Consider the following 27,696-nt stretch of genomic DNA (forward strand, 5'->3'; position numbering starts at 1 on the left):
GGGACATGGTTTAGTGGTGGACTTGGCAATGCTAGGTTAACAGTTGGACTTGATGATCTTAAAGGTCTTTTCCAACCTAAATGATTCTATGGTTCTATGATTTTATGTCTTTCTAGTATGCTATGCACATCTCCCTTTGGATGCTATTCAAAACAATACTTACTCTATACCTGCAGACTGGTGATTTTGCTTAGTTCCTGGTAACACAACATGCTTTCTGTGGGTGATGCACATTCCTACCTCATTTGCTGTTTATGTTCATGCCAGACAGCTTTCACCACCTGCTTAGGCCTGTGCAGGGACCTGCCTCTTTCTTACACCTAGGACAGCAGAGCTGCTGCTTGCTAGAGGCTCCAAACCAAGATGCAAGCTCTGTGGAGCCCTGTGGGGCTGGTCCAGTATCTCAGCAATGTGTAAAAGGGAACAGTTGCTGTAGATCACCTCTTTTCGTCTGGGTAAAAGGGCTGTGTGGGGACTTCAGAACTTTTCCTCCAGAAGGTTTTCATCAGGGAAAGCAGTGTTGGGGACCTGGGACACCAGGACCAAAGGTAGGATCAGCTTGTGCTATGCACCTCAGAAATCAGAAGTGGGTACAGAATTTCAACATGTGAAAAGTAATCTCTGAGACTCCCTGCTGGGCCACTGTCTTTTGTGAGCACATCACTCTGGAAAGAAAAGAAGTCACTGGAGCCTTCTTATGCCTGACTCTTACCAGTCTGTGAGAAGACTATTAGGTGTTGGCCAACTTGTCATAGATATGAACCATGTCTGGTCTGTGGTGGCCATGTTGATAGGGCTGCACAGGCCTTTTGGCCTACCCAGGCTGTAGCCAAAAATTAAATAAATAAAAAGCTCTGATTTCTCTGTCTCCATCTGCATCCATGTGCTGGCAAGTTCTGCAAGTTTCCCCCAGCTCCCTTCCCTAGCTGCATTCTCCACAAACACATTCAGTCTCTTCTCTCTGTTTCTGCCTCTTCAATGCATGTGCAGGCAACCACAATTTATATCCACAGTAGCAATCTCACAGGATGTGTCCACTTCCACTTCCTGCTGAGACTGCTGATGTCTTTCCTCTGCCAAGTCATACAGAGCACGGCTGGCTTTGGTGCTGAGTGGCTGACTGCCCCCAAGACTTGGGCCTTCCTGAACTGAGGCTGCAGGAGGTAGTGCTGCTCTGCCGTGTTTGAACAAAAAGGGGCACAGACATCTTCCAAAGGAGCTGCTTGTCTGTCTGTGGCTTGACCTGTTCCATCTGCTAGAAGAGCTGGCTGTTGAGAATTGAGAAATTCTGCTAGTGTAGAGCTGAGAGCCCAGAATGCCATGGCACATCTGCCTTGTGTCCCAGCTGCTCCTGAGGTAATGCCTGCTCTTGATCTTGACCCTTCCCTTGTAAGAGCCTTTCCAGGAAATGGATGAAGAGCCATCATCTTCACTCCTATCACCTTGATCAGAGCAACCTCTAGCCTCATCCTGACTCCTGTGGTTTCCAATCTCAAATGCCCCTGTGGAGAGGGCATATTGGGAAAGACATGTTTCTTGGTGTTGTCTGGAGATACATGCTACAGCACAGCATTGCCCATATTCTTCCTCCCTGTAGACATCAGTATTCCAAACCTTCAGCTTGCAACAGAGCTGGAGGAGGCCTGAGCTAGACTTGGTCTTCTGCAGACCATGTCCCAGGAGAATTGCCAAGAACCAGCCAAGACTCATCTTTTGTAGGCCCTTTCGGCCTTGTCCAGCTGAGTTATGAGGGGGTTAGAACCCTGTTAGAGTTGTGTAAGCAGATCTCCAACTTGCAAGTAAGCATGAAGCATCTGATGTGGCTGGATGACTTCACAGGAGGAAACCAAAGTAACCAAAGAATGGGGTCCACTGTGTAAATATATGGATGTTGTTAGCATGGGCAAAGGCTACCAATAGGAAGATGGTGACCCTCTCATCTTTGGAGAAAGTTACTGTAACACTGGAGGTATTGGTCCAGGATTTGATTGATGTTCAGTCTGATGACTTGTCTGAGAGATGGTACAAGAAGGAGAGGCAGGTTTGCACTTGGAGAAGGCCCATAAGCTCCTTTAAAAATCTGGCTGTTAAATGGACCCCTTGGTCACTAATTATGCTGTCTGGGAGGCCATAGCATCATAAAACATGCTATAGGAAGGGTGAGGCAGTCCGTGGGGCTATGGGCAACTTTCTGAGGGGGATGAAGTAGACTATGGTGGTGAACAGGTCCACAATCACTATGACCACTGCATTCTACTCAAAGGGGCAGGTCTGCTATTAAATCCGTACTCGCAAATAGCCAAGGCTATTTGGCAGCAGAGAGGAGCTGTTAAGGACCCTGTGATCTTTTGGTGTGAACACAGCTGTTGTGGGCCTGGACATAGTTAGCCACATCTCCCTGTCCTGTGGGCCACCAGGTACTGCATCATCCAGCAGTCCCCATGTCTGGGTGCAGGAACATGATGGCATCAGCAGAAGACTTGTGTCTGCAGTGGTCCCTGTAGGATGTATTGCTGCCTGCCATGGTACAGGCAACCATCCTGTTCTTGCAGGCTGAGGGCAGCTGTACTAATGGGATGCTGTGTTAGGTTCAGGTTACTCCCAGTGGCCTGGAAAAATTCTGCAGTGAATTAATCCTCTGCCACGTTGTAATGAAATGTCTTGGAGAAAACCAGGTTGAGGTGCATGCAGAATGCGTCCATCCAAATCTGAATCTTCCTTCCATGACAAGGCATCTGCCTTGCTGCTCTGCTTTCCTGGACTTAATGTGAAAGTGAAGGGGAACCATGTAAAGGAGGCAAGATGGACAGAGAAACGCTTCACCCATTGATACTATTCCATGTTCTGATGCTTGGTCAGCAACACTGTTGTGGTTTTTGCCCTCTCAAGGAATTGCTGCCATTCCTCAAAGGCAGCTTTGATTGACAAGATAGTCCTTATCCCAGATAAGCTTCTAATTTCTCTCAGTGGGGAGAAGCTGCAAGAGAAAAAAGGGTAGCGCTCCTGTGTAAGAGGATGGTGCTCCCGACCTTCTGCAGGAGGATGGTCACTGTGGCTTGGTTTGAGGCATCTGCTTCTGCAACTTAAGGCCAGCTGGGGTCTGGGTAGAGTAGGTTAGCACCTGCGGTGAATACCCTTTAATTTTCTCAGAAGCCACTTGTGCTACAGGCATCCACCAAAAGCAAGTCCACTTCAGGTGAATGCTCCTGTAGGAAGCACAATACCAGAAAAAAAACCCTTCATGAATTGTCAATAGATGTTGGCAAATCCTAAAATCCTGTGCACTGCCTACACACCAGAAAGTGATGGCTTCAATTTTTTTGAGGTCCACACGCAAGATGTTAGGGCCTCGGGAACTCCACCCTCTACTGGTCAAAGGACCATTTCTCAAGTTTGGCATGGAATTCTGTGCTGCCACAGGGAACTCAAGACCTCCCAGACATGGTCTACATATGCCTCTTAAGCGGCGCAGAATATCAAAGATGTCACCTGGACATGCTGTTATAAAGTAATGAAGCAGGTCCTTCACAACATCATTTACAATATGCTGGAAGTTGGCTGGAGCATTGCAGAGAGCAGATGGCATCACAACATACTCCTAGTGGCTCCTAGTGAAAAGCAGTTTTCCATTCATTCTTCTGCCAGGCCTCTCACAGGTCTAGCTTTGTGACCCAGCAAGTTCCCTGCAGCTGTTCATAGAACTCCAGGACAAGAGGCAGAGGGTGCCAGTTCTTTACCGTGGTGCCATTCAGCCCACTGCAATCTACACAGAGACTTTTTTATTTTTTTAAGAAGGAAAAAAAAATAGGGGCCTCAGCAGGGACATGGGAGGGGTGGATAAACCTACATGCCAGACAGTCCTTGAGGTCCTCCTTGCAGGCTGCTAATTCAGAGTGCTGTAAGGCAAAGATGTACCTGAAGGGCATGCCCTTTCCTGGTGCCAGGTCAATGTGGCAGTCATGAGTAATGGGATAGTAGTGTTTTCTGCCTCCTTCTCACAGATATCCACAGGATCCCTGTATTTATCTTGGAGCATAGAGGGGTGGGGAGCAGAGGCTGAGGTAGAGGTACAGTCTTGGCATCTGGCAAGACAGAGCTGCCAGATTCCAGGGTCTATCTCCCTTAGCCACAAGCTTGTTGACTCATAAACGTTTCAGTAGGGTTGTGAGGCAGTTCTTCCCTTTACAAAAGCCATTTTGACTCATCCCTATTACAGCATCTTTATGCATATGCTCACTAATTCTAATCTATCTTACAGTTTCCATTAAATTGCCTGCTACAGACATCAGGCCTGTACTTTTCTAGATTTCTTATGGCATCCTTTTAAAAAATTGACATTACAGCTGACACATCCCTGTCTCCTGCTACCAAAGCAGTTTTATACTAGAGATTGTACAGGACAGTTTGTAGTTCACCCTTGAATTCTTTTAGAATTGCTGGACCATCTGGTCCTTGTGATTTGTTACTATAAATTTTGCCTATATGTTTCACAACCTATATCTTCCATACTGACCCTTTCAAGACACAACCCCTGGTGAGTGCCCCCATAAAGAAAAAGAGCTGGCTTGGGAATTTCATCCAGCTCTGCTGTAGTGAACACAGATGTAAAGAATTAATTTAGATTTTCTGTTATTTTCTCTGTATGCTCCTTTAAATTTATTCTAATTTTCCTGGTGCTGCAGACTGTCTGGCAGGCTTCCAGAGCCTGAAGTGTTTGAAAAGGTTTTTATTATTACATTTTATGCCTTATGCAAGTTGTTCCTCAAACCCTTTTGGCCTGTCTCATGGTGTGGTTTACTTTTTATCTGTCACAAGTTTGGATTCTATTTTCAATTTTAGGCCTAAATTTAGCTTTTGGAAGGCTGCTTCTGAAAAGCTGTCACCAGCAACAGGGTCCCTTGTCCCTGCTGCTTAACCATGGCAGGTTCCTTTTTCCCCTTACATGCATTTGCCCTGAGCCTCCAGTATGGTATCCTTAAAGTCTCCATGTAAACATCAAAGACATAATTATTTAAATATAATCATATTACATGTAATAATAAATAAATAATAATATATGTAATAATATATAATAAAAATATTTTGCCCCTCCATTTTTAAGAAGCTTCTTCATTTTTAGGTAGTTTCCTTTTTTTTTTAAATGAAAGCACGTATTGGTGGACTTTTTTTTGCTTGTCTATAAAGGCTTTATGTAAGGAAGAAAAGGATAAGAGACACAGAACATCACTGTGTGCTGCAATGGACTGTGCCCACAGCACCTTATAACTCTTCCCTTGCCTTCTGGAGGGGTACGCAGTATTGTATCAAACTACTGCTTCTGGCTGCAGGGCTTGTAACCCCAATGGCATTTGGAAACACCTAGGAACAGCTTCTTTAAAAAGCAGGAACTCCAGGAAATCCTTTGCACAAAAGGGTATTGTGTGCATGCAGGAGACTCATGCTGAACATCTAGACTTGCAGTTGATTGGCTGTAGTCCATTTTGTCTTCCTCACCAGAATCTCAGCATCATGGCAACCTTACTCTCTTCATGTCAAGGCACCTCCCAAACAGTCACTGACCCCACCATGGGCTGACTGGTCCTTAGAAATGACTATACCATGATGCCAACTCAGGAGTGAATATGTTTCTATTAGCAGATTTATCTTCCTTGGCATGCTGGCACTGACAGTTATGGTGAGGTATTCCCTTCCTTCTGCTTCCCTACCTCATCTCCCCTTTCTCTTCAAAGCAAGGCTGTTTACCAGCATCCCTGCTGCATATAGAAGAGATCTGTGACTGTAAGGGCCCTGAGTACATCTCCCTCATGTCCCTTCCCACCACCCGAGGGGTTTGTCTGGATGGGCTCAGCGCCAACTTTTATAAGTAGCTGTCAGGCCTTGAGAATCCTCAAGGGGTGCCCGCCCCTCATTTTTTCCCACGCTGCTTTAAAATTCATGCTCTCGTCCTTAATGTCTGCCTGAACTAAGTTGCAGGTATGCTTGTGCATACCCTCTCTGATCCTTCCCCACTGGCTTGACTTCTGGCTTGAGCTGCCCTGTCACTACAGGCTTGCCGGGCAACCTGGCCTGTTGCCTGAAGTGTCCGTGAACCTGCTCTGCTCTTCTTGCTCAGGTATTGTGGAATTTGCTGACTCAGCTCCAAGCTCTACTTTCCATATGGAGCAGTCTGTCCCTGCTGCTTCCTGACGGTCATATTGGTCAGATGGAAAAATGCAGCCACTGAGAAAAGAAATGTGTGATAAATGGCAAAAGGATGGGGAGAAAAATATTCAAGCATGACAAAGTAGAAACAAAAAATATGTTTTAAGGGAGTGCGGGGAGATCCTTTCCCCTATCCCTGCACTGAAAAGGAGAAATTATGAGGAAAAGATAAAAAGACTATTTTGGCCAAACTAAAGAGGAGAATTAAATCACATGCCTATACAGAAATGCTGGGCAATTAAGTTAGGATATCAGGAGTGGATGGGATTGGCCCAATGCAAATTTAAGAGAAGAAAGGAAAAAAAAGCAGAACTGTTTAGATAAAAAGGGAAAAGGGGTAACAAAGGAACAGCTGTATAGACCTGATCATTGGCATTTGTGCAGCAGCACATACAGGTGCAAATCCCTATAGTGCTTTCCGTACCACAATTGGTTTTTTGGTGGTAGCAAAAAAGTGTGCATACTGAAGTAATAGTGCTGTGGTATTAATGTAAAGCAGTGTTAAAAATTTCTACTAGTTCTATGTAAATGTTACGGTCAGATCTCTACAGTAGTGACAGAGAAGTCTATGGGAACCAGAGGACTATTGCAAGTTTCTTGACAGCAGCAGGAAAAACATGCATCACCTCTGAAAGGATGCCACTGCCACATACCTTTCTTTGCAACCTCAGATGGTCATAATGTTTACATACAGCAAAGCACTTCATACACACTCAAAATCCATGGCAAAACATGTAGCATCTTCATAAGGCTGTTGCCATACTGGTTTGCAAGCTTCCTTTGCAGCAGTGGCAGGAGTCTGGGGTGCACTTCAACAGCTAGTGTTTCTGCAATAAGCCCACTGGTTCTTTAAGGGCTTTGGAGCCATGAACTTTGCCCACTAGGAGGGGAAGAACTATGCAGCAAATGGAGCTTTGATCCGAGATCTTCACCAGGAGGGTGTGGAGGGCAGAATGCAGAGACTGTGTGCAGCAGTGCTCCTGAGGTGCCATTCTCCAGAGCTGCAGCTGCTATGAAACTGTGAACCTAGTCTGCAGTGTCTGAAAAGATCAGCAGCTCTGTAAGGACTCTGGAGCCACATTGCAGCAGTAAAAGCATAGAACTGTTCTGTAGAGGTACTGTAACCATGGCACTGTAAACCTCTGCAGGGGAGGTGTGAATCATACAGTGGTTAAACACTGTTGCTGAAACCCGCAGTATGACAAAGCATGCAGTTCTACAGAGTATTTGTAGCTGGAGCATGATAAGATTTGTCTGCAGCACCAGCTGTAGCATGGGAATCCTTGTGTGGGCTTTCCAACAGGAGCTTTAGTTCCAGCACTCATTTGGGATGACGAGTGTATGGCTCTGCCATCTCCCTAGAGCAGTGCATGCAAGATGCAGTAGACAGCCTGATGACACATCCCTACTTTCTACCCTGCGCCGAGAGAAAGCACCTCTTCTACGCGCTGAGACAGAGCCATGAGCTGTCCTGTACCCACCCTCCTGCTCTGGCTCTGAAATGCAGCCAGTACAGTAAGCCCATTTCAGGGAAAGGCCGCAGCAGGCAGGCTGATAGCTAGGCAAATGGCCAATTTATTGCCAGCGCTAGCACTTCTTTGTCGCTGTTAGTTTTCCTTTCTTACTCCTTTGCCGTGTCAGACAAGGTTCCCGATTTCCCGCCTATTCCGCTGCCGGGAGACGCAGCGCCGCTCGCCCCGCGGCCCCAGCTGAGCACACGGCCCCGCCCCCGCGCTCCTGCCCGCCCCCGGCCCCGCCCCTCCCGCCTCGTGCCCGCCTCCGTCCTCCCGCTCGCACTCGGAGCTCCAGTGCGGTTGCGCGCGCATCGCCGGGGGGAGTGGGCACGGGCTGTGCGCGTGCGTGGCGGCCAGGAAGCTGGACCTCGGAGCGGGGTGTGCGTTGGCATGGCGGAGGCGCGGCCCGGCGCGGGTAAGTGCGGCTGCTGTGCTGGCGGGGGAGTTGGGGAGGGGGCGGCGGGGTGGGTTGGGCGTGGAGGGGAGGAGCAGCCATCGCACCGCAGCGATGCTGTCGGGCAGAGGGCCGCGCCGTGGCGGTCGCGGCCGAGCGCCGGCGTGTCGAGGGGCGCGGGCTGCGGCACCACCTGTTGCCGCCGCCGCGCCCCCGCCTGCCGCAACTTCGCGGCGCCTGTGGCGCTCAAAATGGCTGGGCTCGCCGTTGCCGCAGGGCGCCCTAGGGAAACTTTGCCTGAGGAGGAACGTGCGAGGAACGTGTGTGACAAACGAACGGGAACGCCAGAAAAAATACAAATAGCCGGTTGGTTTCTGGAAAACTTACTGCTCTCTGCCCACCCGTGCCCGTGAAACCCGGCAGAGGGCGGTGCTGCCTGCACAGGGCAGCCTGACCTGTCCCAGCCCCACGGGCCGCTGTAAAATTGCGGCGTTTCGTGGGGTCTCGCTGCGGTCATGGAGCAGAGGTCTGGGACGTGCAAGAGGTGACTGCCTAGAGTGGGTGCCACCTGCCCAGAGTGATCTAGGCAAGGGCTCATGGGTGGAGAGCGGCTTAGGGACCCGACCTGGGGTGGGATTGAATGCCACACGTGCACGAAAAGATTTTTTTCGTTTGTTTGTTTTTCCATGGTGGCTTTTATGATGCAGGTTCAGATTAACTTTCGTTTTACTGGGTGTGGCTGCTGAGGAGGAGGGGGAATAGCCTTTCAAGATCCATATTCCAGCTTCACATTTGATGATTTATCGTGTATTATTGGCATGTAACAATAGAAGAACCCTTATATAATTGTGTCTTGAGCGTGTAACTAGAAATAACGCTGCTGCCCAGAGTCATTCATGATATTTACTGTTTTCATCATGTCTCTTGATTTTCTTGCAGTCTGGGTAGACTTCTCAGGTAATCAATGTCTCTTTGGGGTCACCTGATGAGCTAACTCATTTCATTGTTTATAGAGTTGTTAGATTTCTGCCAGGAAGAATCCTGGACTTTTGTGGCTACGGTGAAGAAGAAAATATGAATCTCTACTTCTGCAGCACCCTGATGTTAATTCAGATTAAGGTTATCATTAGCTTATATCTTAAATAGCATCCTCTGTCTCTTCTCTGTTCTTGGCAGCCTGGCTATCATGTCGGAAAAGTTGAGTTCATTTTTTGGTGGGATGAAAATGGGTCCACAGCTGCCTTGTGGGAAGTGGAATAGCCTGGGACATGGTTCAGAGAGCAGAGACTGATAGTTTCAGTTAAGAGAAGCTGGTGCAGGCAAATGTCTGCTTGTCAGTTTATCTTTCTTGCTGGCAGGCTGCGAGTCAGCTCTGGTCCTGAAACCTTTTCAACAGTGTATGTGTGTTGGAATAAAGGGTCTTAAATAGGTATACTGAGCTAAAAATAGCTTTACTGAAAAGCAGTAGATTAGTCTGGATGGTACACCATTTCTACATTTGCTTTATAATACTTAAGCTAATACACATGTTGTCACATGGCATTAAGTTCTGAAGTTCATTCCTTGTTATGGTAGTACACGCTATGTTCTAAGAACCATCTCATAGGTAAGTTTCGAATTGTGCTTGTGCAATATTAGGATGGGAACTGGCTTTTGCTCTGTAGTTTCATGGACAGAGCGAGTGTATGATTTTGAGAGCTTAAATATGAAAGATATTGCTGCTTTCGAGGTAGATCAGGGGAAGCAGTTGAGGTTGGAATTACAGTTTTGGGTCACAGCAGATGTGCGGCCCATCCAGGATATTTTGCCAACAGTGAATGATTATTGAGACCCAGGGAACTAGTATAAGAGACAAGGGGGAAGAATATAAGAAACAAGGCAATTGTAGAATGATTATTCACATTGATATACCTTTCTGGTTTCCAGCCCTGTGCACCTAGAAGGAACAGGTGGTATTTGTATTTAATAGCCATTAAAGGATGTAATTTTTTTTCCATCAGTTGCCGTAATAGCTGTTGAATGTAGTTTTGGGTTTTTGCCTTCACAATGACAGCTGGGTCATTATACATGGTACAATGCATCATTAAACTGAAGGTATCAGGGAGTTGCTGTAAAGCATTGAGTAGCCTACTGTAAGGGTGAACAGGAAGGTGAAAACTTACAATACATTTATTCTCCTTATGCAAAATCCGTTCTGTGGTAGATATTTCTTTTAGGATGATGAAGCTACTTATTGCAAAGTTGTATTTCTTTCCCTACTTTTATATTTCTCCTATGTCATCCTGAAATGGGCTAGCTAAAACTTCATGTTTTGTTCAAAATGTGGATGCACTGAATTTGGACAATAGCATAAAAAGACAAAAACAGCACTGTGCACCAATATACACAGGGGGCTAACTAGCTGGAAAGCAGCTCTGCAGACAGGGACCTTGGGGTCCTTGGTGGACTATAAGCAGACCATGAGTCAGCAATGCCCCCTCTCTGCAAGGAAGGCCAACAGTATCCTAGACTACATTAGGAAGAGCATTGCCAGTTTATCAAGGAAGGTGCACCTTCCCCACTGGTCAGGCCACCCCTGGAGCACTGTGTCCAGTTCTGGGCTTCCCTGTACAAGGAAGACATGGACATACTGGACTGAGTCCAGCAAAGGGCCAAGAAGATGATTGAGGGATTGGAGCATCCCTCATATGAGGAGAGGCTGAGAGAGCTGGAACTGTTCAGTCTGAAGAAGAGAAGTCTCAGAATGATCTTAGTGCTGTGTACAAATACCTGATGGGAGGGGTAAAGAATATGGAGCCAAATTCTTCTCAGTGGTATTAAGTTGAGAGGACAAGAGGCAACAGATACAAATTAAAACACATGAAATTCCATCTGAACACAAGAAAAAGCCTTTTTACTGTGTTTTCATACACTGGAACAGGTTGCTCAGACAGGTCGTGGCCTCTCTATCCTTGGACATATTTGAAACTCAGCTGGACACAGTCGTGGGCAACTTGCTCTAGCTGACCCTGCTTGAGCAGGGTATTTGGACTAGATGATCTCAAGAGGGTCCCTTCCAACCTCAGCCATTCTGTGATTCTATGGTAATGATGACTTTGCACGTTAATCTTTCTCTAATAATTTCTGGGAAGGGAGTGTATCTTTTATTAGATAAGCTATTACAGTTTGAATAAAAAATAAGTTTTGGGGAGGCAGATTGTTTTGCATGAAAATGGATTGCACTGCTCGAGTCTTTAAGCCTGAAACAGTGTACCTCCTGTTTAGGAAGAAATCCAACCTTTTGTAAATCTGCATCCTCTCTGGAAATGATAGGATGCTGTAGGTGAATATATAAAATGACCAGAGAAGACAGAAAAGATCAAGCTTGGTGTTCTGTGAGGAAGAGGTTTAAAGCTTCCAATGCTATGGGGAAAGCCTCGGATTTCCATAATGCACCATTCCTGGGTTTTTTTGTGCTATAATGTTAATATAGGTACCATAAGACCTGCAGGGAGTGTCTTCTCTGTAACTTGTGCTTTGTGTCAGCTGACTGGACCATTTCTTGCCTGGATATATGCAGTGCTGACACAAATAGATTGTTGTATACGCACTCTGTACTGTCATCTGTCTTTAGGTGAAAGAATAGGTTATTTGAATTGCTTTAAAACTGAAGACATCTGTCCTGAAATTATCTTTGTCTTCTACTGGGAGCCAGTATGTAAACAGAACATATAATCAGGGAATATCCTGAGTTGGAAGGGACTCACAAGGGTCCTTGAGTCCAACTCTTGACTCTACACAGGGCAGCCTAAAAGTTAAACCAGATATCCGAGAGCATTATCCAAACACTTCTTGAACACTGAAAGTCTTGAGGCCATGACCACTTCCCTGAGAAACTTTCCAGTGCTCGACCACCCTCTCATTGAAGAACTTTTTCCTAATACTACCCAATTTGAACTTCCCTTTACACAGCTTTAAGCCATACCCTCATGTCCTATCACTGGCCTCCAGGGAGAAGAGATCAACACCTCCCTCTCCACTCCCTCTCATGAGGAGGCTGTAGACAGCAATGAGGTCACCCCTCAGTCTCCTCTTCTCCAAGCTGAACAAAGCTACTATCCTCAGCTGCTCCTTGTAAGTTGTGTCCTCTAGTCCTTTCAACATCTTTGTTGCCCTCTTTTGGACATATTCTAATGTTTTTATATCCTTCTTGTATTGTGGAGCCCCAAACTGCATACAGTACTTAAGGTGACACTATTTTTGGTTGAATTTATGGATATCTCAATAAAAAGTGGTCAATTACAAGATAAGTGATTGTCCAGTCAGAAGGACTGGTACTAATCAGTGTTGTTTATTCAGTTCCAGTTTTGTATTGATCTGAAGCTTCAGAAGGAAAATAAGTTATTCTTATCTAGGAGATAGAGCTGAATTCATTTAAGAATAAAGAAGTACTACCTCTGACACCTAAGGGGCTACCTTGTGGACTCTTGTGCCCATTGTATTTTTTTCTGGCTGGACTTCTTCAATATATATTTTTTTCTTTCTTATGTTTATTCTTAATTATCAACTTCATACAGTCTCTGCCTAATTAAAGTACATTATTTAATGGCTCTTAAATCTAACTGAATTTAGCGTGCTGACACTGTGCTAAGAAATGTCACTGAGACATGATGTCTTTATATGGCACCTTCAAATGTTATTATTAATGTCTTAATAAAAAAGTACATAAGTTATTAAGTTTGATGGCTGTACTGGTCCCCAAAATAAGCTCTGTTTTTGAAGCAGAGCTTGTACTTATTAAAATGAGACATGTACTTACTAATTTGCTTCATATTTTTAAAAGTGCCCTTATCAAATTATTTTTCTGAAGGATAGTTCACACAGACTACCTAACTTTGCCAGGGCATTATGGATCTGTCCACAGTTAATGCTGAAGTGGTGTAATGTGTAAAGCTATGGCAGAATAGGCATGAAACCATATGAGTTTCATATGCTTGGTTTTAATTCACATTCAAGCTTTTAGGGATATTAAAATCTGCAATGTAGAGGTTGTTTCTAAAGGTACGGTGATTTTCTTTGTTTATTTTATAGAAAAACAGGCTGGAATCTAGCTTTGGAGGTTCCCTTTTTCTTGGGATTTTTGTGTATGTACATGTAAACATGTCAGAGGAAATTTGAGCCAGTGTTAGCTACTGATTATTACACTTGTATATGCATTTTGCTGTTTCTTGTCTTGGCAGACAGAAATCAGTTTTAGTAGAATTTACCACTTCTTTGGAATTTTTTTATAATGTAAAAGCAGATGGTAAGAATAGGAATCCTATTCATGGGTGATATAAAAAGTCCTAATGAATTATTCATATTTTGGAGGTGCTTTTAAATATCTGAATCCTGGTTTCCCATCTGTTTCTTCAAACTTAATAGATTATTTGGAAAGTGCTTTCAAAAATATCACTTCCACAGCTACATTTCAAGTCCTGGTTATGCTTCTTGAAGGCCATGCTCAAAAGTCAATTTGACTGTGTTTTAGAAAACCAGCATTTTAAAGCCTTGTCCAGCATGTTTTTTGTGTCAGTATAAGATAGTACGTTTTACTGGTCTACAAAACATACTTACTCAAGCTTATTTACTGCATTCATTTGAAAGCCCTCTGCAGCAATTTGTTTATAATTCATGCATACAGTTTACATACCACATCTCATAACCAAAGAAACAATGGTCTTTAATAATATATAGAATATACTTTTTAGAGGCAAGCTGTGTGATTTTTTTTTTTTTTTTTTAAAAACATGTTTTTATTAAACATTAAGAAGCCATTTGGTTTACCTTGTTATATCTGTCCATCAGACTTTAAATTTTAGGGTATACAAAAGAAATCTTAAACCAACTAATAAAATGGGTTGTTTCAGATAAGGTTTGTATGTAATTACAGGATTGCATCCTGTCTTCAAATCAAAATTTGTGAAACTATTTTAAGCAATCTATACTGAATGACTGCAGTTTACATTATAATGTAAAAGGACTACAATTTATGTTTGTAGTCCTCTTTACTAGTGATAGAAAAGAAACTGGCAAAACATCGGAAAAGCTGAAAGTAAGCACAGTTGTAGAAAGTAAAAAGCATAACTTTATATTTTGAGTTCTTTACACAGGATACATATGCTAAGATGAGAAAAATAGAATGTTTCCAGGGAAGCTGCTTGCAGTCCAGATTCTTTCAGATGTAGAAGCCTAATATTTTGTACCTACTAGGGTCTGTACTCGTAATGCTAGAATAGAATAGTTCAGCTGGAAGGACCAACAATGATCATGGAGTCCAACTGCCTGACCACTTCAGGGCTGACCAAAAGTTAAAGCATGTTATTAAGGGCATTGTCCAGATGCCTCTTAGACACTGACAGGCATGGGGCATTGACCACCCCTCTTGGAAGCCTGTTCCAGGGTTTGACCACCTTCTGGGTAAAGAAATGTTTCCTCGTGTCAAGTCCGAACCTCCCCTGACAGACCCAGCTTTGAGCCATTCCCACACATCCTGGCACTGGCTACCAGGGAGAAGAGATCAGCACCTCCCTCTCCACTTCCCCTCCCCTTGAGTTAAGATTGATTCTTAACTCAATCCCCAGCTGTTTTGAAAGACCTTGGTCTGGTGTTCTGATTCTGTTGTCTCAAAATCAGGTTAGTATTACAGCTTAAAAAAAAATACCATGACACTTTGTATTTGCCATTTATATTTAGTGTAATAATGATATATAATAATATAATATAATATACTATGTTATATTAATAACATATACTACGTTATAATAATATATCTTAATATATTAAATATAATAATATAATATATAATAATAGTCTTTGCAAAGACAAAAAACCAAAGTGATTTCAACTGAGTCTCTCTTTAAAGACAAGTATGAATTAGGTTATGTGGTTAAGAACATCCTTAAATGTAATTTTAAATTCCTAACTTTTAGTAAGCTTAAAGCTTCACTTCCACAAAGTTGTAATATTTTTTCTTTGGCCATCAAATCTCTCATAGTAGTTACGACCATTCCTAGAGGTTTAAAAAACTCCTTCATTTGAAAGTAAATGAAATTTGCTGAAAAAGTTAATGCTTTGAAGTGTTCTGCTTTGTTCTTCCCTTCAAAATGTTAATTTCCATAATCTTTATTGAAAAGTTAAAATAATAGGTAGTGGAGAGACCCAAATAGCATTAGCCTTTTGGGAGAGTCTCTTATGTTCATAGCCCAAGTGCTTGATTCTTTCTTTGAATTGTCCTGAACCAGAAGAAAACTGCACCTGCACTACTGTCAGAGGTAACCTACCTAACCTGTAAAATGGGCACTACCTCCATGAGGTTTTGAAAGCCTCATCTCTTTTTTTACACTACTATGTAAGACTTAACCAATCTGCCACAGCCCATTAAACTGTCCCTGATATTCACCTGATAGTTCCTGTTGCAGGCAGGCCCTGCTGGCACAATGTGATATGAAATTGGGCAACACAGGATTTCTTACGTGCACCTCTTTCTTTTATCTAGAGACATAGAAATGACAGGAGACCTCTCAAGTACTAGCGTGGTTCATGTTGATGGCCTCATAACAGAAAAATAATTTTGCAAAGCTGCCCTGAGTAGTCCCTCTACCATTTAATATGTCTATATGTAGAACAGTGTAATCAAAGTTCATGTAAGCATTTACTATTGCTACTCTTTGGCTGATGGATTTTAATTTATATTCAGAGTTCCATGTAATATTAAAATATCAGATGTAGACGTGTTTAAAAGATCCCTTTTTCTTCAGGTTCATGTGTATACGTAAACATGTAAACTTCACGTTATGCACTGATTATCACACTTGCATGTCTTATATATGTACAGTGCTGCTTCAAATGTTTTTCTTCACCTTATGTTTTTATATTCTTAACTCTGGGGCATCGCAGTCTTTCTCTAAAGATGACAAGAGAAGGTCACTTCCACAAAGCACTGTCTGATTCAGCTCTAGCTTCTGGAAACTTGTTTGCAGTTGTTCTGTCAAGTGTGGGATTGATCAAACTTCTGGGCCTTTGCATGTATGGTAATTTTGCTGAAAAGAAATGTTTACTATTTAATAGTCTTATACGTGTGGTTTTATTTTTTCACTTTTTAGGTGCACTAAATTTCAATCCTGATGCTGCTGATTCCATTCCAGGAGAAAGACAACCTACAGATATAAATTGGGTAAATAAAGATAAGAAAGACTCTAGCAGTAATCAGAATAGACGTAATTTACCATTTCCTAGTCTGTCTTCTGAAAGAGATAGAGATTATGAAATCTCTTCCACAAAGCATCATGGCTTTTGTAATCCAGAAAGTCAGTATGGGAATTCTGAAGACTTCCACCAATATTTTGGTACCAGTAAAAGTTTGAAGAATCGCAACTTGCAAAGCCAGAGATGGCACAGATCAAGAAACGATAGCATGTGTACTAGAAGTAAAATAAAGCAAAGTACTGTTGATGCTGCTGCAGGTCCAGGAATTTCAGATGCTGCAATAGTACCTGGGAGAAGAGCACCTCCTAGAGGATATAATGACTTTCTGTCCTCAGAGAGTGACAGGGAGGTACCTAATGCAGACAGCAGAGGAGCAAAGCCAAAGAAAACACATCTGATGCATGCATCTGGAAGAGGTTTCAGGGAGAAGGGAAAGCAAGTACATGACCGGGAAAAGAGAGTGAGCTCTAAACAGAAAGTAGAGCTGTTTGAAAATGTTCCATCTTTGGATTTGACTCAGTCTGACTCTTCAGAATCATCTGTTGGAAAGGCATTCTGTGATGCACCTGTTGGCAGTGGGGATGAGCAGAAAGGCTACAATTATGTAAACAAAAGATATCCCCGGAAGCCTGTGTGGAATAAACCCCCAGCAGAAAAGGATTGTCAGAAAAGACATGATTCTCACCGTAGTAAAAATACAAAAGTAGGTAAGAAGTCTTCTCTTGCGTATAGTCCAAAAGATAAAAATGAGAGGAAGAAAGAACTCTCTGTTCACAAAGATGATGAAAACTTGACCAGTGAAATCGGGCATCAATTGTCTGATTCTGTCAGATGTAATGGAAGAAAGTTCCTGCTAAAGGGGGATCAGGCACCTGCACTTCATTTCAGCTGGACCCAGTACTGGAAAAAGCAAAGTGATGTACCAAAAAACAAAGAAACTCATACAGGTAAGCTTTCTAGACTGTCCTGTACTCCTGTGTTAAAGATATGATCTTGAATAATTTAAACCGCCTTTATATTTACCTAGCTAAAGAGGCTTATTATTTCACGTTAGGTCAGTATCAGTTTCAGAGGGTATAACTAAATGCAAATGTGTGGTTTCTGAGTGGGGAGTTGTTCTGTAAGTTTACTAGGGAAGAACAGATTTTATTTAAAGGTTGGTTTGTTTGTTTGTTTGTTTTACTGCCAAACTGCAAATGATGGCCTGGTCAGGTACCATGTTAAAACATGTATACTGTGGGTGTGGGGAGTAAAATTCTGAGCATTCTGAACAATGGTACTTGAGAGGGACATTCAATCCTAAAACTGATTTTTGCAGAATAAGTTTTTCTCATGTAGAAGTAGGAAAATGCCAGATAGAGGAACTGTATTCTGCTCCTAACTGGATTTTTTTCTTTTTTTTTTTTTTAGTAGTGCAAAAAATTATCTATCTAATTATCAAAAGGTAATTAGAAATAGATAAAGTCTCTGGATACTATTTTTGGAAGTTGAGAATAGAAACATGTGCTGTTGACAGTGTAAAGCAGACCCACAGGTTTTAACTGAGTGAATTTTGTGCCAGCTCATACCATTAGAGACTTAAAACATTAAATGGAAATCAGCTGAATCTCTTCAATGCCATGGTACTGGTTTCTGTTTCTAAACAACCTAGGTAGCTTTTTCTTACTGTTTTAGGTAAGCTTAAGTGTGCACTGAGAAAATAGTCTCATGGTATTCACAGCACGCAGAAGTCCTATTTTCTTTCAGAGGCAATAAGGAGATAGATTTCCTTTCCAGTTGAACTAAGAATTATATTCAGTTAGTTTTTACAAAGCATCTCAACTTGATCTGCTGCTGCCCAGAATGATAGAGATGGGTAGAATAGTTCCTGTTATCTTAACTGTGGTGTTGAATCTTTTGAAGATTTTGTTTCTTAGTGTCTCTTCTCTTTCAGAGCTGGGAAAGTAGTAGCATAATTGGGAAGCATAAGATAGCTCCAGTCAGAAACTTTGTTCCCTTAGGAGAAGCTCAAGGATCAAGATCCTCCTTGATCCTTTCTAACTTAAATACATTAACTTTCATGCTCCTGGGTTCTACTTGAATCATAAAATTAAAGATACCTTAGTCTTTCTCCCAGCATTATTATTAAATGAAAAACATCATATGCAATAAGCAGGAAGAGAAGTAGTAGTCTTTTACAGGGAACTTAAAGAACTTCCCTCTCCAAAATGGCAGTCTTTTTTTGCATGCTTTAGTTGGGAGCTATTTTGGAAGCAGTATCTGCCACTATTTTCAGGGGACTGAGTCTGCGCTTTTTAACTATTTGTGGGACAGCTAGCCTTTCTGAGTACGGTATAGCTTTAGCCTTCTGGAGGAAAGAATTATGTTTTAGATGGGAATGCTTTCATTGCAGCAGGTAATACTCATAGGGTACTGAAAGCAGAAATGACTGCTAATTCTAAATCTTGTGGTGCTTGATGCAGGAGGGCTGGAAAAGAAGCTTGAAAGTGCTTATATCCTATTAAGGAGGGCAAACAGTGTTAACACTTCCAAGTTTCCAGGCATCCATGGCCCTGCTTTCAGTCATGTATGCTACAAGCACATTTTGAATTGATAATCATTTTTCGTTTGTTATTTTCATTTTTTTGTCCTTCATCATGAGTTCTAACTTCCCTTGTATTGGCACCATCTAAAAATGGTACATTTTTACACTTTACACTTGTAATTAAGATAGTTTAAAATTCTGTGGGCATAGATCAAACAGCATTTCTAAGGTGTATTTGGTAGCCTTAGCTTGATGGGAGAGTTAATCTGGCAGAACTGAAGTTATGTGGTGCCTTTGTTATGGTTGCACATCTAACTGTGTTTTCAGGATGCTTTGTCTTTCATGTGGAGTTCTTGCTTTATTTTCAAAGCACTTTTTCATGTTCTTTCATATGGCTCAAAAGGCTCTGTACTTTGACTATTGTTTCCCAGTAATTCTACTCCTAAAGCGGTCAGTTTATGCAGGGCTTATTTCCGTAATACAGGTACTTCACTGTTAAGATTTGTTGTGTGGTCTTCCAAGAATACTTGAGGATAGGTATTAAATTTAATTTTGGCTGAAACTTCTGTAGTTAGGAGCTTTAAGCTTTTTCATTTAAACTTTATGCAAAGATAAATATCCCATATAAAGTGATGAGTGAAATCTCAAACTTTTGCCAAGCTTAAAACTATTAACTATTCGTAAGATCAGAATGATTGCTATTCATCAACAGAAATTATTGTTGCCACTTTTATGGGAATCTCATACTTCCTTTTCCTGCTCTGAAACTAGAGAAATGCATACCAAGTATCAAACTGGAATCTTCCAGGAGTAAACTAATACCTTGCTTATAGCCACACAGGAAAAATAAGTTCTGTTATAATTTAAATGAAATCTTGGAATTTCATTTGAATTTTCTTTCTCAGCTAGCTGATGTTTCATGTACAAGTAATGTATTTTATTTGCAGGGTCGTTGATTGAACAGCTGACCACAGAGAAGTACGAGTGCATGGTATGCTGTGAGGTGGTCCGAATAGTAGCCCCAGTGTGGAGCTGTCAGAATTGTTACCATGTATTCCACCTGAATTGCATTAAGAAGTGGGCACGGTCACCAGCTTCACAAGCTGAAGGTTGGTATTCTCTCTTGCACACACTTTCTCTCTCAAATATATATAATAGCAAAGTTCACGTGTTTCTTATATTGGAAAACTACTTATAAATATTGTCTAAGGTAACCAGTAAGCCGTAAACAAAGCAGGTTTTAAATAAATGGGTTTTTTCAGGGTTCTTTGGATGCTTTGTATAATCCTCCTAACTATTTTGATTCTTTCTAGTATTCTAGCTAAAACTAATTTCCAGGATGGATACGTAAGTATAAAATCACTCAATGAAATCAGTGCATCAAGACGCAAAGCTCTGTGGCTGTGTTTTTACACACCAAGAAATGTCTCATCTTCTCTCATCTGTGCTTGGCTGAACAGTCAAACAGAAGCAGCACTCCAAGCATTAGTTGTCTGCTTTTACCCAACCACTTCTTAGTTCTGTTCTCAGATAAAGCACTCCTGAAATCCGTCATGATGCCAGTGCAGTGAAATGAAATTCAGAGAGGACAGAAAGCTTCTGCCTTTGTCATTAGCTTAAATTGTTTCAGATTCTTTGTATTATACCACTTTTTGAAACTCTTACTCCGCTACATTCTGCCCTTTGAATGCTTTGGTGTAAGTTAAGGCTGAATTGCAGCCTCTCTGCTGTGTTCAGTTGTGTGACGTAGACTCACTCTGAAGACTGTAATGTTAATCTTGAAGTAGGGTTAATTTTTTCTGTAACCTGCTTGTTTAGCATTTACCATTCTTCATGTGTCTTTCTGTCTTTCTGTGGGCAGACTGAGGAAATATAGTCTGTCAGCTACTTCCAAATGTTTGACACAAGTTCTTACAGACTGTAAATCTTTTGCAGAAAGGATTGATTGCAAAGTTCTTGGATTTCTGAAGATGCATAGAGAGACTTCTAGGTAGGGCTGATTATGCTTCATACTGACAGTGGAAAGGAAGTTACAAATACCAGCATGAGATTTGAAACATAAAGGCATTGGAATGTTTGAGAAGGGAACAGATTTTTGGGTAAGACTGAGATCCTAAGCCAAACTGAGAGTGACTGCTGAGAACCTTTATCTCCTAGCTGTTTTTCTGTCACCTTCTTTGAAGCTGATTTATCTCCTTGAAACAGCTTATTGCTTCATCAAAAGAGTATCTGCTTGTGTAAGGGAAGTTTTGCTTATCTGTCAAGACAGTGACCTTAGATGCTTGAATCCTGACAGCATTTCAAATAGCTGTATCTTTTGGCCATTTGCTTTTCTTGTAAGAATTTGTGGACTAAATATGGTTCTGTATCCTGTGTATGAGAGAACTTGACGTAATCATTAATTGAAATTAAAGGTAGTGGCCTCAGTAGAACTGATACCATAGCTCCAGTAAGGACACTGATGCGTATTTCTTGACCTGCAAGGCCCTGCTACCCTATCTTGATTAGAACTTGTACTTCAGAGTGTATTTGTTTTATGGTGGGTTGTTTCAGTGTAGATTATACTTTTCAGGCTTTGTATAATGTTGAGGAATTCACTAGAACCCTGGAAGTAATTATTGTCTACCAGAAGAGAAATGGGACACTGTAATCTACCTAACCCAATAATTCACTGTTTTTCTGAAAGAGGAAAAAAAACCTGTTTTTTTCTGGCCATTATTTACTTTGTCTGTTCCATTCTGCAAATGTTATAATGAATTCCAGGAAATCTTATTTCAGCACCCAGACTTTTCACTGCTACATTTCACTTCCAGCCTAGTGAGAATATTTTGTTCATAAGATCAGTTTTGAGTGTTGATTCTTCTATGTTTTTGAAGCAACTGAATATTTCCGTGAGAATGTCCCTCCATTTGGGGCCTTACAGCAGCTCTTATTTCTGTGACAGACAGTAGGAGGCTGAACGTTTGTATGCGTACATAATTTCTCACAATTTTTTGTGATCACAGAATTGTATCAGAGAAATCCTGAATACTTGAATGAGGTAGATAACATCCTTGGTGGAGTATCTTCTCACATAGTTCTATCTTCCAGATCAATAGTAATGGGTATCTGTTATGAGGGAAAAGCAGGTGTGGATCCCTCAGGGACAAGGCACAAGACTCAGCAAGTGAAAACTTCGGCTTTAATCAAAGTGTAGCATTACCATGGTTGGAGCCCTGGGATGCCAATGCTAATCAAATGGGGACCCAATGCAACAGAACCCTGCTCGGGAGTGAAGCTCGAAGGGATGCATAACAGGAATGGATAATAAAACTTGCACTGATTAACATATCATACATATGCAATGTCCTGTTTTGCTCATTAGCGAACTCGGTGATGTAATGCAGGTGCTATTGTCCAAATTCAAAGATCCGTAGCTGGCCGTCAGGCTGGCACCCATGCAAAGGTGGGTGCAGATGAGGCGGGGAAGTGAACTATCCTGGGTTACCGTGTCAGTGAGATAAAATGTGCTTAGGACTCTACATACACAGGTGGGAAGAAGTGAAGAACTATCCTAGGTTACTGTAACAAAGTATTCTCGCATCCTACAGTATATCTCTTCTCAGGGACTCTTTCAGATGTGTTTTACTGAAGGTGTCTTCCCTCAGAGACTTCTTTGCCTTCTGTTGTCTTGACAGTCGTCTGAAAAATGACTTTTAGTTTGGCCAAGCCAGGTGAAAGAATCTCCTGATTACCTGTGGGGAGTCATAGGGCATTGCTCTATTCCTGGTCTGCTTACATTAGACTTGTGGTTGACATCAACATTGAATATTTCTACAATGTAGACTGTCAGTGGCACTCGGAACTAGAGAATGGATTTTCATTGTGTATTAGAGATATCCTGGCCAGGAGGAGGAGCAGCTCTGCTAGGCATCACTTTGCCATCATGTGGAAAGATTCTTTCCTATAAGGAAGAACATAACTTTCTCCTTAGCAAGCATTTTTACTAACATTTTGAATTACGTCTTGGAGGAATGTGACCTTTAGATATTGCACAGCTAAGGTCAATCTGACAAAAATACTTGCATTGCACACGATCTTTTACTTTGTTATGTTTATAAAGGGGAAGTTGTTGTCTCTTGTCCCCTTCCTTCTTCTTTTAAAAACTGATGCTTCAATGGTGTTTGACTTGTGCTGTTTCATTGATGGAACAAAAGTTCAAGCTATTTGCTCCCTTCTTTGCAGGGAAGGTAGTTTTACTGGTATTGTCATTTTGGCTGGAAGGATTGGAGATATTTGAGTTATTCCAACTGTCTCTTTGTATTCTGCTCCCTCTGCTGCCCCTGCCTTCCACATCCAGATGAGCTAGTGGTCTGTACTAATCCAATATTAGCCTCTAAGATGGCTTCTGATTTTCAGTGGTCAGAATATGAACCTACTTGCCTTTTTTTTTTTTTCTTAAAGCATGCTGTTCAAGGGCTGAAGCCATTCTTTGTGCCTTGGATATTACAGAATTGTTGTCACTTTTTTGTTACTGGGACAAAAGCTTTTGATTGTGTCTAGCTGAGAATTCAAAGCAATAATTTATTCTGATAGAGATTATTTTGATGGAGAACAGCATAAGACCTTTTCGAAATGATAACATGAAACTGCCAGTGTTGTTCTAGTATATTCTACTACAGTTGAAGTGACTGAAATCTTCTGTTAGGAGTTCTTTTTATGTGCCTAGCATTGTATATATGTTGAAAATTCCTGCTGTACTGCTGCCTTTGGAAACATAGCCTTTTAGCATTCACTCTTTATTCTAGCAGATGTGTTTGGATCCTTTCTTATGTAATCACCCATGACTCATCTAGGCAAGCATGTAAAGAGGAAAGTTGCTTGTTTGAAACTACATGTAAAGATCCCTAGTCTGTATATATAATTCCCAGCTCTTCCTACTCAAGGTTCTTTTGATCCCTTTAATCCTTTAGGATTGTGGAAACGGAGGAGATAGTTCACTGTGCCTTTATGGCAACATGTATGCAATAGGAAGGGGCAGGGTTCTGGGCATGCTACCACAGATGCCAAGATTTTTGTGGCTGAAAGTGCTACAAATAGGGATGCTTGCAATATGAAAGTGTATGGAAAGAATTTTGGTAAATAATTACAAGTAAGGAATCCTTTTATCCCAGAAGGAGGCAGAGGATAGCAAATACTAAAACAATCTCTAGTAAATGGGAGTGAAGTACGTTGGTTTTGCTTAGACAACTGTCCTTTTGGTGTCTTTGGTTGGAATTCTGCCTACTTCGCTCCTATTCATGAGGAGATTCATAAGAGTGGAATGTTTATTCTGTAGGGTCATCCTCATTCTCACTTTCTTCAGTAATTAGGATTTGTAAGGAGTGGTGACAGGACCACTCCTTACAAATGTGGATGTCAGGAGTCATCCTACTGTCATTCTATCCTACTGTAATTGCACCTGAATCCAGGAAGAAAACTTATTTCTTGTATTTTTGGAGGAAAGCAATGCTGCATCTTCCTTGTGGATGGACCCACATGAATGTAGTTATGTCTTAGAGGAGCAAAGGATAATCAATGATTAAGAAGAATAAAATATATCTTGAAAGGCTGTTCTGCTTGGTAAAAGGTTCCTATTTTACAAGGACCTTTGCTATACTGTAGAGAAACTGTTGCTTATAGAGGACCAGGCATCCTGCTCCGGAAGAGATGTTGATAGGAGAGGCCTTCTGCTGGCCTCCTGAAGCTTACCTTCACAGCTTTTGAAAAACATATCAGGGAATAACAATGAAGGAAATTATGTTGTTAATGTAATAGTTAAGTATACTGTACAAAGTAATCCTATAGGGAATCCCTTAGGGTTTAATATGCTAGCTTTGGGAGGAGCCACATAGGGTGCTGACAGCTTCATCAGCAGATACCCCTTTCAGTCTCCTGCTGCCAGTTTTTACCTGTAGCTTTTAACATTTTTCTTTGAGATGCTTTAGTTTGTAGCAGTCAAATAAAACAGAAAAAAATCTTGGTCAGGAAATGCAGGTTGGTCTTGAGCATGAATATGAGATTATACTCCTTGTGCCACTGTCATACAGCTGCTCAGCCCATAATTGTACAGCTCTCTGCAGCAGTCTTGGTGGCACAGTAATATGAGCCAGGATAACCAGGGGTATGAATAGGCACCAAGAAAAGAATAGACATGCTTTAGATTTGCATTTTCAGAGTGTCAAGACAGCCCATAATCTGGATCATTTCCAGTTTGTGAGAATCATTACCATTGTGCATTATGATGATTAACGTAAGAAGTCTCCAACCCAATTGATAGCGAACCTAGGTGTGCCTGTCATTGCAGTGCAGTTGTCTTGTCACACAAGGGTTTGTCAACATAGGGTTTCCTGTTTGCAGTCCCTCCTGCATTCATAATGTGAAAGTATCATAAATCTTGGTCAGATTTCTTAATTGTGAAGAAAGTTCTAAAATCATAGCTTTATTAATTTACCAGCACTGAATTGATTGGTTAAGAGAGACAGTGAGAGCTAATCAGCTTATATTTATATATTTTTATATCTATATACATATAAAAAAAAAAATCTCTCCTCCCTGTCCTGCTTTGTATTCAGTAGTGCTCTCACACTGGTATATAGACAGATATGTACTGAATTTGGGACACGCCTTCATGAATGTTGTTTTCCTTACACTGAAGTTCTTCCTTTACTGCTAACCAACACCCTCCTGAAATGCAGAAGCAAGAAAACTACTATTTAATAAAATACCAACTTGAAGAATAATGTCCTAGTCAATAGCTAGATATTGTCACCTTTAAATTAATTAAAGTAGATTATTTTGGTTTATGTAGCACTAATTTATTCTGGACACAAAGCAATACTAAGTTGGTCTTCTACAAGACACGTAAACTCATAACATGAGAGGATAACAAAAAAGAAAATACAGGTGGTGCTTAAGACTGTAGGTAATTATATTTTTCTCACCAATTTCCAACACTAACACTTTTTTTTCTCGCATCTTTAGATATGGTGAAGACTTTATATTCTAGTAGAATATCTTATAACAGGGTACATGATAATAGAAAAAGTACATTTTTAAAAAGCAATTTTAAAATATGTTCTTGCCTCTATGTAAAGTCAGGTGAAGTACCACTACTGTGTTTATCTTGATACTGTATAAAATGCGTTTTTATTAACCTGCTTTCTCACCGCTTCTGAGTAAATGGGAAAACTTAGTTTGGTTGCAGCTGTGGTAAGAAACAAGGCAAGAGCACTTATTCTAGGTTTGCGAATTAGCTCCTTTATTTACTTCAAGTCATTTTTATCTTTAATTTTTTTTATCTACAGATGGCAATAGTGGTTGGAGATGTCCAGCTTGTCAGAATGCTTCTACGCAAGTTCCTAAAACTTACACTTGTTTCTGTGGTGAGTTTCTTGCTTTTGCAAAGAAAAACAATTTTGTAATTTTGATTATTTTTTTTAATTTTAATTCTGATATTGCTGCTTGTTTGCCTACATCCCTGAAATTTAATGTTGTTTAAAACTTTATTGACACTGGAAGGTGGCTGCGCAGAGAATCACACATGTTGCTTAAAACATTTAAAAAAGGAAATATTAAATCATAAGTGATAAGTATTTTCATATTACTGTGTAAAAATAGTGATTTTTATAGAATAATGATAGAATTGGGCTGCTATCCTACAAGCTATCCTTCTGTAGAAGGACTGAAATAACCTGCATGTCTTATGTCTTTCTGTGTGGCAAGATACACCAAAATAATACACAATTCGAGCATACAACTATCCAAACTTTTAAATTGATTTATCAGTTTTGTCATTTATGTTGATCAGGGACACATGCAGGTTAAATAGGAAATAATATTCAGACATTTCGGACCTCTTATACATCTTTAATAAAAGAGGTAAACGGAGTACAACATTCACTAAGCCGTAAGTATATGACAAAAAGGGAGAAATGAATTGTGTTACTTAACTGCATATATGCAAATAAATTTTGTTTGGGATTTACACTTTAGAAATTTGTGTTGATTTCACATAGCTTTCCCTTCCTTAAGTCAAAGTCACTGGAAATTTTCACCTTGCTTTCTACAAAACAGAATGTTCTGGAATTGAGACAGGAATTAGGAGTCAGTGAACTTGCCCTAAAGAAACTAGACTTATGCTGTAATAGGTAGCAATTTTATCTAAAGTTATCTTTATCTAAATATGTCAGTGAGTCAGTTTAGAACAGTGCCATGCAGGTAAGACAGAGGTTTTGTATGACTGCATGAAATCTTATGAGTATAGGGATAATAATTCCGTTAGAATGAATGTTTTGATTCCAAATGAAAATTACACTTTTAAGACAGGTTGTCCACCTGTTAAATAGGAAAGAAATTCTGCCTAGGCTTGAACTGTTTCATAGTTTTGGGAGATCTACAGTAGGAACATCAAGTTGTCCACAGGGTTAATATTAGCAGAGTACCATGTTGGACCATAAGTTTTTAATCTTCTATAGATAATTTTACATTAACAATATGGCATTTGGACATCACCAGTTGCTTATATAAAGCTGTCTTCTATTTGATGCAAAATACTAACTATGTGTTGAGTGTGGTTAAGTGTGGGTTTCTTTCACCATTCCATGAGGAAATTCCAAGCTTATTTTTCTTCTGAATCTTCTAATTTTCAGGATTTTCCTGGGTATTCAACTAGTTTGATTGAAACTCAGGTGAATAAACGCCATCTGTGGTGTTTATTCATATTTTCCTAACTTTTTACTTGTAGAATATACAAAGGTGTACTAAAAGAGTTAAAATGATATAACTATGTCACCAAAACCACATTTTCTTGGTGGTTT

At 41.0% G+C, this 27,696-nt stretch overlaps 1 protein-coding gene across 11 annotated transcripts in view; it reads left to right on the plus strand.

The window, feature by feature from the left end:
* The first annotated feature begins 8,026 nt into the window (after nucleotides 1-8,026).
* Nucleotides 8,027-27,696, plus strand: part of NFX1 (nuclear transcription factor, X-box binding 1) — a 73,924-nt gene continuing 54,254 nt past the window's right edge. For all 11 annotated transcript variants that reach the window (XR_012774310.1, XR_012774311.1, XR_012774312.1 and 8 more), the window contains exons 1-4: nucleotides 8,027-8,130; nucleotides 16,233-17,282; nucleotides 19,807-19,968; nucleotides 26,185-26,262. Coding sequence is in view for 6 of the 11 variants with exons in the window: in XM_075493697.1 (XP_075349812.1) it covers nucleotides 8,106-8,130; nucleotides 16,233-17,282; nucleotides 19,807-19,968; nucleotides 26,185-26,262 (1,315 nt within the window). In the remaining 5 variants the exon portion in view is untranslated. The remainder of the gene's footprint in view (nucleotides 8,131-16,232; nucleotides 17,283-19,806; nucleotides 19,969-26,184; nucleotides 26,263-27,696) is intronic.

The sequence above is a fragment of the Mycteria americana genome, chromosome 2 (genome assembly GCF_035582795.1).
Source record: "Mycteria americana isolate JAX WOST 10 ecotype Jacksonville Zoo and Gardens chromosome 2, USCA_MyAme_1.0, whole genome shotgun sequence".
Classification (NCBI taxonomy): Eukaryota; Metazoa; Chordata; class Aves; order Ciconiiformes; family Ciconiidae; genus Mycteria; species Mycteria americana.